Genomic DNA, 15,946 nt, shown 5'->3' with positions numbered 1-15,946 from the left:
TTTTATGTTTTTACTCATCCCTGGCCCTTCTGAACAGAAGGAGCCTTTCCAAAAGGCGCACATGCAGCGGTGCAGAAAGAGCAGTTTTTTTCGTGTTTTTTGATGCGAACTTCTTCAGAAAAAAGGAAAAGAAAAAAAAAGCATCTGCAGCGAGGAAGAAAATGCACAGCTGAGCATGTCAGGAAGCGTGTTTTTGTGGCTTTTCTTTTTTTGTTCATATGTATTTTTGAAGCAGAAAAAACAAGCAAAAGAAAAAATACAAGCAATAATAAAGTTCTTTTTTTTTTTTCCCCACTTGGTGGATGGCTGCCTTTGAGCAAGTCCCAGAAGAATCAGCGCACGATGACGCATCTGCTCCTCTCCCTCTCTCTCTCTCTCTCTCACTTCGTCCAGCAAATGGCCGGTGACACTTCAGAAAGGCCATGCTTCGGAAGGGGTGCATGCAACACCCAGAGAGCAAGCATCGCCACACGCTCTGGCATTCCCTCCTTCTGCGTGTGCATGTGTGTGCGTGCAACACCACGTTCATTCATCCTCAGTCTGGCCATCCGAAGTGGAAGGCACGCGCAGCAGCAGACGCCCTGCCCATCTGCCCCAGCTGGCTCTGCAGCTCCCGCACACGCCCCAGCACCGCTGCATTCTCCTCCGCCTCCTTCCCTCCTCTGCACGCCCCTGCCTGCAGCAGCCCCAGGATCTCCCGCTCCAGCTCCTCTGCCCGCGCCACATCTGCGTCTGCCCCGTCCAGCACCTTCACCATCCCTGCCATCCCCGCCTCTCCGCCTCCTCCCCGCCTCTCCCTGCCTCCGTCCCTCCCATGCTCCATGCGGCTTCCTCCCTCCCTCGCCACCGCCTCCCAAAGGCACCCCCTGCTGCCCGAAAGCGGCTGCCACGCCCCGCACTCCTCCAAATACACACACCGCAGCACCCTCCGCCAACCCTCCCCACCACACACACCCTCGCACTCAGCCACAACCACTGGCACAACCCCTCCTCCTCCCTCCTTCCCTCCCACCCCCTTCTTCCTCTTTCTCACCACCTTCACATCCACAAGCCGATACCTCCCCTCCCTCTTCTCCCCTCCCTTCCCCAGCCCTTCCCTCCTCTCCCCCACACAGCACCTGCCCGCCCCAAACAGCCCCTGCCACTTCCCCTGAATCCGGCTCAGCACATCCGATGGCGGCTCAGAAGAAGGGGCAGATGCCAAGTCCTGCGCCTCTGCTTCCAGACCGAAGCACGGCCTCAGCGATGCCCGAAACACAAGCACTGCCGAGCCTTGTGCTGTCTCCTCCTTCTCCTCCTCCTCCTCCTCCGCATCCTCCGCATCCTCCTCTGCCAACCCTTTCCTTTCTCGCTCCACTGCCTTCGCTATCGCAGATCTCGCATCCACCGACCACACCCACACCTCCAGCGACGAGTCAACCCCAATCACCACACATCGCCTCCTTCTTCCTCCCTCTTCCTCGTTTTCCTCGTTTTCCTCCTCTTCCTCCTCTTCCATTGTCTGCACAGACACCCAGCACAGCCGGCCCATCACAAACGGAACACAGACACGGCACCCGCTCCACGTCGACACCACGTGCACCACGCTCCTCCCCTCCCCATCTCCTCCTCCAGCTCCTCTGATCCTCCTCCCCCTCCAGCCCACTCGCCCAAGCACTCCGCCTCCCACCCTTCCCTCCCGCTCTCCGCCTCCCACCCTCCCGGCGTCACCACACACGCCACCTCCGAGTTCGCTGCCACATAGAATGGCGGCAGCACAGGAAGCACGCTCCCTTTCCTCCCCCAACTGCCAATCCCCCAACTGCCAATCCTCCAATTGCCAATCCTGCAGCAGACACTTTTGCTCCCTTCTTTCCCCATATCTGCCTCTGCTTCTGCCTCTGTTTCTTCTGGTGCTGATGGAGCACATGAAGAAACCACCCCATTCAAGCAGCTCGCCCATCCAGTGCCCCGCCACCCGCCATACCATTCCACCGGAATCTTCCAAAGACCCACCAGCGGAGCAGACACCACAGCACACGACAGCACACACACAACCACCCCAGGCCCTCCCTCCCCGCCGCTTTCCTTCCCCAACCCCTCCGCTCCCTCCGCTCCTCCCCTCCCTGCCCCGCCACAGTGCAGCCCCAATCGCAGCCGCAGCCCGATTCCTGTGGCTGGGAAGCGCCCCTTCACCACATCCTCCCACATCCCATTTCCACGCCCCGCCCTGCTCTCCCACCTCCCTTCCTCCATCCTCTCCTCGCTCTCCCCCTCTGCTCCCCCGCCCTTCTCCAGAAACCGGATCTGCGGATTCAGCCCCAGCACAGCCTTCGCCACATCCGCAAAGCTCCCACACTCTCTCCCCACCTCCACCACCACCTCTCCCACACACACCTTCTCTGCTTCTGCCCCCAGCAAACCTTCCCCGCCTCTTCCTTTCCCTTCATTCCCTTCTGCATTGTCTGTCATTCCCTTTGTTGCTGTTGATGATATCTCCGAGTTCTCTGAAGATGAAGATGGTTCATCTGGCTGAGAAGCTCCTCTGCTGCCCTGTCCCTTCTGCCCCAACCCATCTCCCACTTCTTGCATCCCACCTGCTGGATGTGCCTGTGCAGATTGAGGAGCACACTCTGCCGTTGTCTGTGCTGATCTGTCGCTGTTTGCTCCATCTGTTTTTGTTTTGTCCTTGTCAACCTTGCCTCCTTGTCCATCCCCACATCCCTCGCTCCTCCCCTGCTGGCCCTGGCGCGCCAGCCATGCTCCTTTCGCATATCCCAGCACCCCGCCCTCTCCAAACAGCACACCCCCAGCCACATTCACAAGCGACGCCAGCTCCCCCATTTCTGCCTTCTGCGCCTCCACCTTCCCCGCCAGCCCGCCACACTCCTCCCGCAGCCGCTCCATCACCCGCTCCTGCTGCACATAATACCCCTGCCACACGTCCATCCCCCGCTCCTTGTGCTGCCCTCCCTGCTTGTGCCCCTTCTGCCCCGTCCCCTGCTTCCCACTCACCCGCCGCACCAGCATCCCCCTCCCCACCGGCTCCACCACCCCGCTCCCCTCCACTTTCCACTCTTCTCCCTTCACCCTTTTCTCTCCCCTCTCTCCCCCTTCCCCTTCCCCTTCAATCCTCCTCTTCCTCTTCCTCATCCTCATCATCTTCTCCTTCACCCTCATCGCTTCCTCCTCCATTTCCCCTTTCTCATCTCCTTCCTCTTTCCCCTTCACTCTCCACACAACCTCCTCCTCTCCCCTTCTTTTCCCCCTCTTTTCCCTCTGCTCCTTCCTCTGCTTCTCCCTCCGCCTTCGCTCCTCACACCGCAGCTCCTCTGTCGCCTCTGACACCCCAATCCGCACCATCAGCTCAATCACCCGCCGAATCTTCTCCTTCTCCTTCTCCTTCTCCCTCTCCCTCTGCTCCACACCCTCCCAGCTCCGCTCTTCCCTCAAATTTTTCTCCCCTGTACTTTTCTCCCTTGCTCCTCTTCCATCCTCCTCCATCGCCTCCCGCTCTCCCAAGTCCCTCAAATAGCTCAATCCTGAAACCGATTCGCAACCCGTTCTTCTCCAAGTGCTTCCCTCATCCTCTGCTCGTGGCTCACCCCCTTTCTGTGCATCAATGGCTGTGTCTGTGAAAGTGCCTGTGGTTGCGGTTGTGGTTGTGGTTGCGGTGCTGGTTGTATTTGCTTCGCCACCCTTGCTCCAATCGCAAATCCCAATCGGAATTGGCGCAATCCTCTTCTTGACACGCGATGCCCCTCCTCCCAAAACTACAATCCCTGGCTGCTCCTCCTCTGCTGCTGCTCCACCCCCCATCGCACTCGCCTCAACCCCTTTCTCCCCCTCTCCTCCTCGCTTGTCCTCTTCTCTGCAAATCTGCTTCTCCCCTCCCTCGCTCTCCTCTCCACTCCCTCCAGCATTCTCCACCCCACCCATATCCCCAAGGCACCCACCGCTCCAGCCGGCTGAACCCAGTTCTTCACTCCCACCTTGCGGCTGTGGCTGTGGTTGAGAAGGCTTTTGAGATTGCGCCTGCGCCAGAACCAGCGGGGCATCGTCCACAGCTGGATAGATCGCATCCTCGAAGTCGTACTGCCTTCTGAACAACCGAAACTCCTCTTCCCCCGCTCTCCCGCTCCTCCCTTGCCCCTTCTTCGCAAAGTCCCATCCAATCGTGCCCCGATCCAGAAGCACTTCCTCTTCTTCCTCTTCCTCTTCCCCATATTCCCCCTCTTCTTCCTCTTCTTCTATTTCTCTCGTCCAGTCATCATGCTCTGTGCTCTCACTCCCCTCTTCTGTCCCACTCTCCCTTTCTCTCCCATCCAACTCTCCCACCTCTCCTCTTTCTCCTCTTTCCCTTCTCACCCCTCTCTTCCTCCTCCTTATTCGCCTCCTCCTCTCCTCCCTCTCTCTCTCCCTCATCCGCCCTTCCCACTCCCGCCGCCGCTTCTCCCGCCGCTCTGCCTGGCTCTTCCCTGTCTCAAACAGAATCACAATCATTTCTCCTTTCATCGTCACGCACACGCACACACACCATCTCCTCCCCTTTCTTTCCTCCCCTTTCCCCTCCTTCTCCTTTTCTTCTCCATTCCGCCCCAGCTCTGTCTCCGTCTCCATCGGTGGATGGCTCCAGCTCACATCCGAAGGCTGCTGCCCAGAAATCTGCTGCACAATCAGAAACGGCCCATTCCGCTTCTCCCTCTGCCTCCCCCTCTGCCTCCCTCCCCTCCCAAAAATGTCCAGCTCGTCTGTCCGATAGAACGACACCATCGAGTCTGTCCCTGCCACTGCAAAGCACTGATGGTAATCACACTCCCAATCCCTTCCCCCATTTCCTTTCTTATCTTTATTTCCTTTATTTCCTCTTCCCTTCCCCCTCCTTCTCCCCCTCCCCACCGACACAAAATAGCTCGGGCAGAATCGGCAGATCGTGATCGGAAGAACATGCCCCCCAACACACCCCACCGGCACAAGCACCCCCAGCCTCAGCACCCCGCTCAGCCCAATCACCCTCTGCCTCACCCCTGCTCCAACGCTCCTTCCACCCATCCCCTCTCCTCCCGGCATTATTGTTGTCCTCGTTGTTAAGGGCGATCCCTGCTCCCATCCTCCTTCTTCTCCTCTCCTCCTAAGCTTCCATCTCTCTTCCTTCTCCTCCTCCCGCACCCACTCGTCCTCCCACACATACAGCCTTCTGCTCTCTCCCTTCTCTCCCTTCTCTTCTTCATCCTTGCTCCTCTCCCCAAGTGAAGTGTGCGAGGTGTGTGAAGTGTACGAAGTGCCTGTGTATTCCTCGCCCTTCTCACACCCCCCATCCACCACATACACCCCCGCCGTGTGGTACTCTGCATCGATCCCACGCTCCCGCCCCTTCCCATCCTTTCTCCCCTCTCTTCCTCTCTTCCGCTTCTTCCGCTCCTTCTGCTCCTTCTGCTCCTTCTCCCCTCCCAAGTACTTCTTCATCCGCTCTCTCCACTTTCTCCTCAATTCCTCTTCTTCCTTCTCTTCCTTCTCTTCCTTCTCTTCCTTCTCTTCCTTCTCTTCCTCTCCCCTGCACGTCTCTGTCTCATCTTCTGTCTTACAATCTCCATCGCCAGCACTATCAGAAGAAGAAGAAGAAGAAATGGATGATGATGATGATGATGATGATGAACCCTGTTCCCCACCAACAACACAACTTCCTGCCTGCCCACATGAGTCTCCTTCCCTGTTCCCCAAACCCAAAGGAACTCCTGCCTCATCTTCCTTTCCTTCTCCTGATTTCGCCTCCTCATTCTCTGCCTCAGCGCCTTTCTCCCTTTGCCCCTCTTCTCCAGGCCCCTGCCCCTTCCTCCCATCCCCCCAACAAATCTCTCTTCCTCCCAACTGTGCTGTTGTTGCTCCACGTCCATTTGTAATTTCAGCCCCAGGAATGGGTCCAGATGTGTGTGTCGGCTGCCTGCTCTGAGCATCTGCCTTCTCCTCTATCTCTCCCTCTTCCCCGTCTCCATCCAACTGCGGAATCACAAATGACCCCACTTCTGCTTCTGCCTCTGCCTCTGCCTCTGCCTCTGCCTCTGCCTCTGCCTCTGCCTCTGCCTCTGCCTCTTCTTCCTCTTCTTCTTCCTCATCCTCATCCTCATCCTCATCCTCTTGTTCTTCCTCCACCAGCCGCCTGTCCACCTTCCCCTTCGCCTTCTCCCCAAACACCCCTACCACAATCCTCCCGTCCCGCGACTCGTCCAGCCGCAGGAACTGGCATAGCCCTGCTGCCGCCTTCCGCTTCCGCTTCAAGCTGCTCGCACTCACCCTCCAGCTCTTCTTCCCTTTATCCCCCTTTTCTTCCCCCTTTTCTTCTTCCCCCTTTTCTTCCCTTTCCTCTTCTCGCGCCCTTCTGCCTACCCCAACCCCAGGCCCAGACCCAGGCCCAGGCCCAGGCCCAGGCCAAGGCCAAGGGCCCAGCATCCGCAGCACCGCCCCGCTCTCCTTCTCCACCTCCAGGATCGCCCCGTCGCACTGCACAAACAGCCCGCCCAACCCGCTCACAATCCCCTTGCACCCCCCCAGCTCCTCGCACACCGCACTCTTCCACCGCACTCTTATCCTCCCCGCCCCGTACCCCACCCGCACACACTCCCGCCCCGCCGCCACACACCGCTCCACCCGCATCACCTCCTCCACCCGCGGCACCCCCCAGCACACAATCCCCCCGTCCAGGTCGCACGAATACACCGCCTCCGACCCGCCCTCCCAGCACACCCCCGTCACGTCCCCCGCGTGCCCTGCTGCCTGCTCCTGCGTAACTACCCGCACCCACCGCCAGTCCCGCGCATACCGCACCCCCAGCGCCTCCTGCGCCTCTTCTGCCCTCAGCCCTCGCAGCCCCGACGCTGTCTCCTCCGCCGCCCGCACCACCACCGCCCCCGCCGCCTCTGCCTCCACCGTCCCGCTCGGCGCCCAGATAAACACCGCCCCGTCCGACGTGCTGCACGACGCCAGATACGCCCCGTTCGGAGAAAAACGCACACAGTTCACTGACCCCTCGTGCTCCTTCAGCGTCTGCACCGCCTTCCGCCGCCCCCCGTCCGCCTCCTTTGCCCCGTCAATCACCGCCTCCGCGTCCCAGATGTCGATCCCTGCACCCCCACACATCAGACAAGCAAAAAACAAAAACTGCACACACATGGCCCTGCTGTCGCAAAGCACGAGTTGTCCGGGTGCACGTCCACCCCGTAAAACGGCGCCCCTTTGCTTCCCGAAGGCCGTACCGACCGCGGCATCAGCAGCTCCACGCTCATCGAATTACAAAAATTCAATATGTTCCATAATAATTTCGCTCCAGCAAATTAAAAATTGTTTTTTGCAATGAACGGGCAATGAGGGGCCAAAATATAGCTTTCAGAAGCACTTTTGCGCATTGATTTTGTGCGCAATTTTCTTGGGTTCTCGCGCGTATGTGTGCAAGAGACGCCTGAGAATGCTTATTTTGTTTGTTTGTTTGTTTGTTTGTTTGTTTTGCCTGCCACGCGCGTTTTATGTGGATTGTTGGAGCCAGCAGGTGTTTTCATATAATGAAAATCGTTATTGGCAGTTGATTGCTTGTCTTCACCAAATGATCTTTTCTTTCGTGCTTGAAAGAAGAAAAATGGAAAAGCACAAATGGCAAAGATATTTTTTTCTGTTTGTGGTTGCTGCAACTCATTGCATGCAGTCGGGGGGTGCAACGAAAACGCGCGTGTGTGGGGATGCTTTTGCCTCCGCGATTTTGTGATATTTCAGCGAAGCTGTGGAAAACGACCGAGCAAGCGTTGATGCAGCGCCAGCACCAGCGACAGGGCAAAACTCCTTTTTCCAATGGAGCGCATGAGCATGAGCATGAGCATGCACCAGCTGTGCATCGAAGAGATGGTGGTGGAGGGAGAGTGAAAGGCGACGAGGTTGCAGAGGAATTGAGGAGCCGCTGAGCAGCGATTGATGCGAGGGAGAAACGGGAGGCACTGCTTCAAGGGATGCAGCTGACGCAGATGATGCGGCTGATGTGGTTGCAAGTGCATTTGTGAGCAGACGCAGGAACTGTCTTGTTGTTGTGGAGCGAGCGCAATGGGGATGGGAAAAGAAAGGGGATTTGCCTTTGCAGGTGCCTTTGTGATTGCATGGGGTTGTGGGCATGGAGAAGGCTTGCACAAGGAAGAAAGTGGACGGGAATCGCTGAGAGCGCGAGGTTGTGTTTCACTGGGTGCTTTGGGCTCATTTGCGAAAAGGAGGGGAAGAGGAGTCGTTGATGTTGGCGTTGGTGTTGGCATTGGTGTTGGCATTGATGTTGGCATTGATGTTGGGGAAGGATGCATTTGGGATAAGGACTAATTTGAGGCAGTTGGGGTCGAGAAAGGGAAGGGTTTATGTGATGGAAGAACAATGACAGCAAGGATGGTGGGCGTGGTTGTGGTTGTGGAGCAGAAGGCAGGCAAAATGATGTGTTTTGTGGGTCAGCTGAGTTTGGGAGAGAATGAGAACGTGCTATTTTTGAAAAGAAGGCATTTTTTTTCTTTGTTGTGGTTGTGGTTGTGTCTGCAAGAGTTGCGAAAGAGAGGAGTTCATCGTTTGATTGTTTTGAATGGGGATTGGAAAGAGTCATGGTCTGTTGAGAAAACAGCTTGTTTTTGAGAAATATCTTTTCTTTGAGGCAGTGATGTTTTGTGTTTGTTAAAGTTATTGATTTATTTTTTTTATCATTTTCTGTTTTTTTCTATTTTTTTTAAGGTGTTGTTGCTGGGTGTGGAGTGTGCTTGTTTGAGTGTTTTTTTTTTTTTTTTTTTTTTTTTTTTTTTTTTTTTTTTTTTTCGGGAAAGTGGAGAGCAAATAGAGAAGAGAACGAAAGAGATGGTGAGAGCCTTTGTCGGGGAATGTTGTTCAGTTTTGTGGTTGGGGGAGGAGCGGGGTTTGTTGCCTCTCCAAAGCCAGCGCTGAATGAAAGTTTGAGTGTTGAACTGATTTTTCTGTGTTTGTTTTGGTGGCCTTCTTGAAGTGGAGAATGTGAAGTGAGAAAATATTGTTGTTTTTTTGTTTTTATTTTTTATTATTTGAGCCATCAGCAGCTGCACGTTGAGTTGTTTCTTGTGCTCCTTCTTTGGAGGCAAAAAGGCAATGGGCAGCATGCATTGAAAATGGAAGTGGGAGAAGCGCCAGGGGCACAAGGCCTTGGCTGCCCAACCATCTTTCCCGCATCCTCTTTTCGGAATGGCTGAGGCACAGAACGAGTTTCCTTCATTTCTTTTCATTTTTTATTTATTTATTTATTATTTTTTTTTTTTTTCAGATTGAAAAAAAATTATTTGATTTTTTGTTTTTTTTAAATGTTTTTTCCATCAGCATTCACAAAAAATAGAAAAGAAAAGAAAAAATGAAAAAAGAGTTTTCAATCAACAAATAAACGCACAAACAAAAAATATACATCCATTTCTCTTTCCTCTTTCCTCTTTCAAAAGGAAAAACAAACAAAAACAAACAAAAACAAACAAAATAAATCTGGTGTTTTTTTCGAAATGACAAATGACTATTTCATGAATAAACAAAATAAACTCGAAAATGTTCTTCCCCATCACTCCCACATCGCACGTTCCCATCCGGCTTCCCAGAGCATCCTTCTCTCCTGTCTCCTCAAACCCTAATTCAATGGGCCAGCTGCCTCTGACCCAACCACCACTCCCTCCCCCTCCTCCTTTCTCTCCCCCTCCTCCCCTCAGCTCCCTCTCTCAGAACACCGAAGGATACGGCATCGGCAGCCCCAGGATCGCCGAAATGATGTTCATGCACCGCTTGTCCCACAGGATGTTCGTGTGCACCGCCCCGCGCAGCTCAAACCGCGCTGCTGCATCCAGCATGTCGTTCGCTGCCGAAAACGCTGGCACCGTCCTGTCTCCGTCCACAACCGTAAATCTCCGATGCGCATTCAGAATCATCTCCCGCGTCACACCCGCAAACGCTGCATCCTCTGTAAAACACGAAAACGAACTCGGCACTTTCGCCTGTGCTGCCGAGTGCAATCTCGATGAATCGGCTGATGAATTTGACAAAGAAGAGGAAGAAGAAGAAGAAGTTGTTGTTGTTGTTGTTGTTGTTGTTGTTGTTGAAAGGGATGATGATGATGATGATGATGATGCATTTGGTGGAGACGAGCATTGCTTCGCCACAGGCTCATCTGGCTCGTGCTTGCTGTTCAGCATCTTTTGGTCGATATCGATGAGGCAGTCCCAGTCCGTCGGCTGCCCAGTCCCAAAGATGTTGAACAGGTCGATCCCCAGCGACCGCAGAGAAAGCGGCAGCGACCAGAAATATCTGATGTGCCCAACAATCTCCTCCTGCGTGAACGGTGGCTCCCAGATATGCGGGTATGTCTGCTTGTGCAGATACACATACAGATCCGACAGGCGCTTCATGCGGCGCGGAAGCCCCGAAGGCTCCGACGAGCTCGTGGGCTGCAGACGGCTTGTTGACGGCGGAGACTCCGAATCTGAGGCCCTGGGCGGCGCACGAGCCGAAGAGGAAGGCAGAGGCACAGCAGAAGGCGGCTGTGCACAGGGCAGGCACGACGACTTCCCGGCTTTTGCCGGGGGAGGAAGAGGGTGATGCAGGTGGAACAGCGTGTGGCGCTCCGAGACACGGAAGTTGGGCGAGGAAACATAGGAAAGGTGCTTGAGCGCCCCATTACGGCAGGAGGGCGAGCACGAGTCTGCAAAGAACTTGGAGAGCGGAGGCTCATCCAGCGTGTTCAGTCGAAACTGGGGCGGCAAGGCAAAAGAAGAAGCGCGCACTGGAGGGACAAAATTTCGGCTGTCGAGGATTGGCGAGCGGTGCTGCGCCGAAGAAACCTGAAGCGGCGCATATTCCCAAAAAAGCGGTTCTATTTGCGATGTATTTGCATCTGAGGGAGGAAGCGACGAAAGATTTGATGATGGCTTAACCTGCTTAGGAGGCTGCATGTATCTGTCAAACACCTCTCTTTCAGAGGAAATACTTCTTCCAGAACCTTCAGTCGTCAATGAATCATTCAATAATGTCTTCGTTTCCTTTTCTCTTAAAGATTTTTCAAGGTCTTCGTTTTCCGTTGATGTTTCTTGTGCCACTGTAACAATTTGCGACGAAGATGATTCGGCTTCGCTGACACTTTCATCAGTATCTGCGTCCCAGCATATTCCTTCCTCGTCCACATGATAGGAAAACCATAATCTTTTTGACCATTTTGGTGTTTGGCCTTCTCCTTTTGTCTGAACACGTATTCCAATCTTTGGAGAAAATGGCACATTTTCAGGCTGCACAAACCAGTATGTTCCGAGCGTTGAAATAGAAAGACTTTGCATGGAAGATGCTTTCATAAATATTGACGGCATGCCCAAAGCGTAGCCATTCAGAAAAGCAGTAAGATGCCTTCCTGCCCCAAGAAACGGGCATGCAAGGGCTATCCATTTATTGATTCTTGAAGACGCAAACAACGGATGCAACTGGAGAAATAGACGAAACAGCTGGCCGCCCAGCGAATGAGTTATAATTGTAACTTTCTGTTTCCCGCAAGCCTCATAAGCTTCGTCAATTCTGTTTACAAGTCCTTGCTCTGTTGAAAAAAGTGTTCCTTCTTCCCTCCAATCATAAGGAAAGCCCCAGAGGTTAATTCCAGGCTTATACCCTTGAGATTTAAGCATTACAATAATATCATGAAAATAAGAATTATATCTATTTGTCAAGAAGCCAATAAAATAAAAAATTCCATTAAATATGTGGAGGAAAGGATTGCAGAGGATAAAACTTCACAAAAAGTGTATGCACCAAATTATTCATACCGGTGGGGAACGGGCGTGCGCGGAAACAATTCGTCGCAAGCTTCAAGTCCATAATTGCCATCAGGAACAAAAACACGATAATTTTTATTATTTCCTACATAAGATAAGGTGTCGCAATTCAGTTTCCCAAGCATATATTTATGCATTTTTGTGTCAGCTGAAAAAATAGTTGGCCATAACTTTACTGTTTCCCAATTCTCTTTATTTCTTGCTTTTATTACACTTCCTGAAAACAACAGCGTTAAAAGCAAATTGTGCTGAAACTTCAAAAATTACCTCCACATCCTGGTATCAAAATTACAGAAGGGCGCACTTTAGCTGTTGTTTTTTTCATCCAGTAAGCATCAGTTTATTTTGCGTTGTTTTCCATAATATTATAATACTTCATAAAAGAAAATTTTTTTGAATTTGATATTATTTAAAATGATATTATAAGTATGCATGTATTTATTCTGTCCATAGAAAGCATGTTATTAAAGCAACGCAAAACAAGAATAAACGAAAATAATCATTATATCCAATAAATTCAAAAGTCTTCACGTTAACACAAATATTGAAAAATAAAATATCAAAAATATTAATGTGCATATGATATTAATGAATATATTTTAATAAAATTGAAAATAAAAACGATAAAGTTTATGGAAATTTTTTGAAAATAAAAAAGCTACAGCACTGGGTTTTTCCAGGCGGTCACCCATCCAAGTACTAACCCAGCGTTGGCCGCTTAACTTCGGAGGTCTGAAGGGATCCGGTGCGTATGACCAACTATGGCCGTAGCTCGAATATGCGAATCTTCTCTTGCCTTTTATAATACTCTTTTGCTATTAATTTTCAAATTTATATTAATTTTTCCAAAATTACACCAAAAATAATTCAAATTCGAAAAATAATAGTTTAATTTCGAATAAAAAATTTGACAGTATTTTTTCTAAACCCGTGTGACGTGATGAAGATTTTGACTTCACGTCCGTCAGTATTGATTTTTCGCGTCAGTGGTTTTTTTTTTTTTTTTTTTTTTTTTTTTTTTTTTTTTTTTTGCGTGAGTTCTCTTTGAATGTATTCAACTTTGATTTCCACCATAATTTTTTGATAAAAACAATAAATTTAAAAATAAAATAAAATAAATTATTAGATTTTTTTTTGAGATTTTGCGAATAATCTTTATTAATAAACATTAGTGACGTGAATATTTTTGATGAGTCCGTCAGAATTGAAATTTCTCACGTCAGTGGTCATAACGTCACACAGGTTTAATTTTTTCCATTTCATGATGATGGATTTCAGTAAATAATATGTTGTTATTCAATTTACAATAAACCATTATTCTTGAATAAACATTGATATGAAAAAACAAGTCTATTTTATAAAGATTTTTTAATTAAAAATAGTTGTGACTCTGCTGTCGTATATAAAGAATATCATTCACACAACAAAAAATATTCGACCGGAAATTGAATAATGTTAAATCATCTCTTTAGAATAAATTTAGTTATTATTTTCAGTTTCAAATATAGGGTCATATTTTTAAAAGAACTCAGTTTTTTATTAGATTCTAAATATTTTTTCCCCCTTATATTACTTCAAATAGAAACTTGTGTTCGATGAGAATAATTTTAAAACAAATGATATATTATTGAAAGGTTGCATGATAAATTTTTTTGAAAATTAATTCTTCAAAAGAAAGATCTGAATTTTTTTAAGTTTCATTTATTGATCAATGTTTTGCTCGTTTTTCCACGAGCTTTTGACGATGAGTATTTTTCAAACTCGCATTGTTTTTTAACTTTTCTTTCTAACATTTTTCGTTATTTAATAACTTTAGAAACTCTTTTTTTTCACTGGTTTTCACACCTCACATTTTTTGAATTAAACTCAAATACACCATTTATTATTCAAATTTGGTGAACTAATTATTCGAACTTGGTAAACTAATTATTCAAAATTAATAAAATTGAGTATTTTTTGAAAAAAAGTTATTTGTGAAAAATTGGTTTTTGGCTGAATATCAGAATGTGATTTAAATATTATATATTGTCAATATTAAAAATGCAGATGAGAAATTGAATCTCTGTTATTATTATTTGTGAACAAACATGATATTTTTTGATTTTTCAGAAAAAATCATCATCATGGAAATCCGATAATTCTCAAATGATTTCAGCACACAATGTTGGATTACATATTGTTTTATCCAAATATATTATTTGCATTAAAATATGTTCAAAAGATCAACAAAAAACAAATGAAAAATTCTGAAAGCACATGAATAGATTTGTCTACATTTTTTTGAAAAGTTCCTTTTGTTTATTTTCCAAATAAAGAAAAAATTTCATATTTCGATCATATTTCCATCATATTTATGTTCCCACTCACGAAACTTCACTCAAATGGTAATAATAACATCAGAAAGATTTATTTTTCATAACAGCGAATATTTTTGAGTGGGAACATAAATATGATGGAAATATGATCGAAATATGAAATTTTTTCTTTATTTGGAAAATAAACAAAAGGAACTTTTCAAAAAAATGTAGACAAATCTATTCATGTGCTTTCAGAATTTTTCATTTGTTTTTTGTTGATCTTTTGAACATATTTTAATGCAAATAATATATTTGGATAAAACAATATGTAATCCAACATTGTGTGCTGAAATCATTTGAGAATTATCGGATTTCCATGATGATGATTTTTTCTGAAAAATCAAAAAATATCATGTTTGTTCACAAATAATAATAACAGAGATTCAATTTCTCATCTGCATTTTTAATATTGACAATATATAATATTTAAATCACATTCTGATATTCAGCCAAAACCAATTTTTCACAAATAACTTTTTCAAAAAATACTCAATTTTATTAATTTTGAATAATTAGTTTACCAAGTTCGAATAATTAGTTCACCAAATTTGAATAATAAATGGTGTATTTGAGTTTAATTCAAAAATGTGAGGTGTGAAAACCAGTGAAAAAAAGAGTTTCTAAAGTTATTAAATAACGAAAAATGTTAGAAAGAAAAGTTAAAAAACAATGCGAGTTTGAAAATACTCATCGTCAAAAGCTCGTGGAAAACGAGCAAAACATTGATCAATAAATGAAACTTAAAAAATTCAGATCTTTCTTTTGAAGAATTAATTTTCAAAAAATTTATCATGCAACCTTCAATAATATATCATTTGTTTTAAAATTATTCTCATCGAACACAAGTTTCTATTTGAAGTAATATAAGGGGAAAAAATATTTAGAATCTAATAAAAACTGAGTTCTTTAAAAATATGACCCTATATTTGAAACTGAAAATAATAACTAAATTTATTCTAAAGAGATGATTTAACATTATTCAATTTCCGGTCGAATATTTTTTGTTGTGTGAATGATATTCTTTATATACGACAGCAGAGTCACAACTATTTTTAATTAAAAAATCTTTATAAAATAGACTTGTTTTTCATATCAATGTTTATTCAAGAATAATGGTTTATTGTAAATTGAATAACAACATATTATTTACTGAAATCCATCATCATGAAATGGAAAAAATTAAACCTGTGTGACGTTATGACCACTGACGTGAGAAATTTCAATTCTGACGGACTCATCAAAAATATTCACGTCACTAATGTTTATTAATAAAGATTATTCGCAAAATCTCAAAAAAATCTAATAATTTATTTTATTTTATTTTTAAATTTATTGTTTTTATCAAAAATTATGGTGGAAATCAAAGTTGAATACATTCAAAGAGAACTCACAAAAAAAAAAAAAAAAAAAAAAAAAAAAAAAAAAAAAAAAAAAAAACCACTGACGCGAAAAATCAATACTGACGGACGTGAAGTCAAAATCTTCATCACGTCACACGGGTTTAGAAAAATACTGTCAAATTTTTTATTCGAAATTAAACTATTATTTTCGAATTTGAATTATTTTTGGTGTAATTTTGGAAAAATTAATATAAATTTGAAAATTAATAGCAAAAGAGTATTATAAAAGGCAAGAGAAGATTCGCATATTCGAGCTACGGCCATAGTTGGTCATACGCACCGGATCCCTTCAGACCTCCGAAGTTAAGCGGCCAACGCTGGGTTAGTACTTGGATGGGTGACCGCCTGGAAAACCCAGTGCTGTAGCTTTTTATTTTCAAAAAAT

The 15,946-nt window shown here is 46.8% G+C and overlaps 4 protein-coding genes across 4 annotated transcripts; all 4 read right to left on the bottom strand.

Moving 5' to 3' along the window:
- Positions 1 to 316: 316 nt before the first annotated feature.
- On the bottom strand, positions 317 to 1,498 carry MONOS_14376p2 (uncharacterized protein; the record flags this gene model as incomplete). The annotated part of the gene is made up of 1 exon (XM_067867174.1): positions 317 to 1,498. The coding sequence occupies one exon, from the start codon at positions 1,496 to 1,498 to the stop codon at positions 536 to 538; it is 963 nt and encodes a 320-aa protein (XP_067721937.1). The 3' UTR covers positions 317 to 535.
- Positions 1,499 to 1,530: 32 nt separating this feature from the next.
- Positions 1,531 to 7,259, bottom strand: MONOS_14376p1 (putative protein HIRA/HIR1; the record flags this gene model as incomplete). Its single annotated transcript, XM_067867173.1, has 2 exons — positions 1,531 to 7,097; positions 7,145 to 7,259. The coding sequence occupies 2 exons, from the start codon at positions 7,257 to 7,259 to the stop codon at positions 1,531 to 1,533; spliced, it is 5,682 nt and encodes a 1,893-aa protein (XP_067721936.1).
- A 477-nt stretch (positions 7,260 to 7,736) lies between these two features.
- On the bottom strand, positions 7,737 to 8,309 carry MONOS_14375 (uncharacterized protein; the record flags this gene model as incomplete). The annotated part of the gene is made up of 1 exon (XM_067867172.1): positions 7,737 to 8,309. One exon carries the CDS (start codon positions 8,307 to 8,309, stop codon positions 7,737 to 7,739), a length of 573 nt encoding a protein of 190 aa, XP_067721935.1.
- Positions 8,310 to 9,238: 929 nt separating this feature from the next.
- Positions 9,239 to 12,129, bottom strand: MONOS_14373 (putative phospholipase A1; the record flags this gene model as incomplete). Its single annotated transcript, XM_067867171.1, has 3 exons — positions 9,239 to 11,688; positions 11,796 to 12,021; positions 12,072 to 12,129. 3 exons carry the CDS (start codon positions 12,127 to 12,129, stop codon positions 9,714 to 9,716), a joined length of 2,259 nt encoding a protein of 752 aa, XP_067721934.1. The 3' UTR covers positions 9,239 to 9,713.
- Between the last annotated feature and the right edge of the window lie 3,817 nt (positions 12,130 to 15,946).

The sequence above is a fragment of the Monocercomonoides exilis genome (genome assembly GCF_001643675.1).
Source record: "Monocercomonoides exilis strain PA203 chromosome Unknown scaffold44-821271, whole genome shotgun sequence".
NCBI classification, from domain to species: domain Eukaryota; phylum Preaxostyla; order Oxymonadida; family Polymastigidae; genus Monocercomonoides; species Monocercomonoides exilis.
Note: the sequence above shows the minus strand (reverse complement) of the source record. Positions and strands in the feature narration are given on the sequence as shown.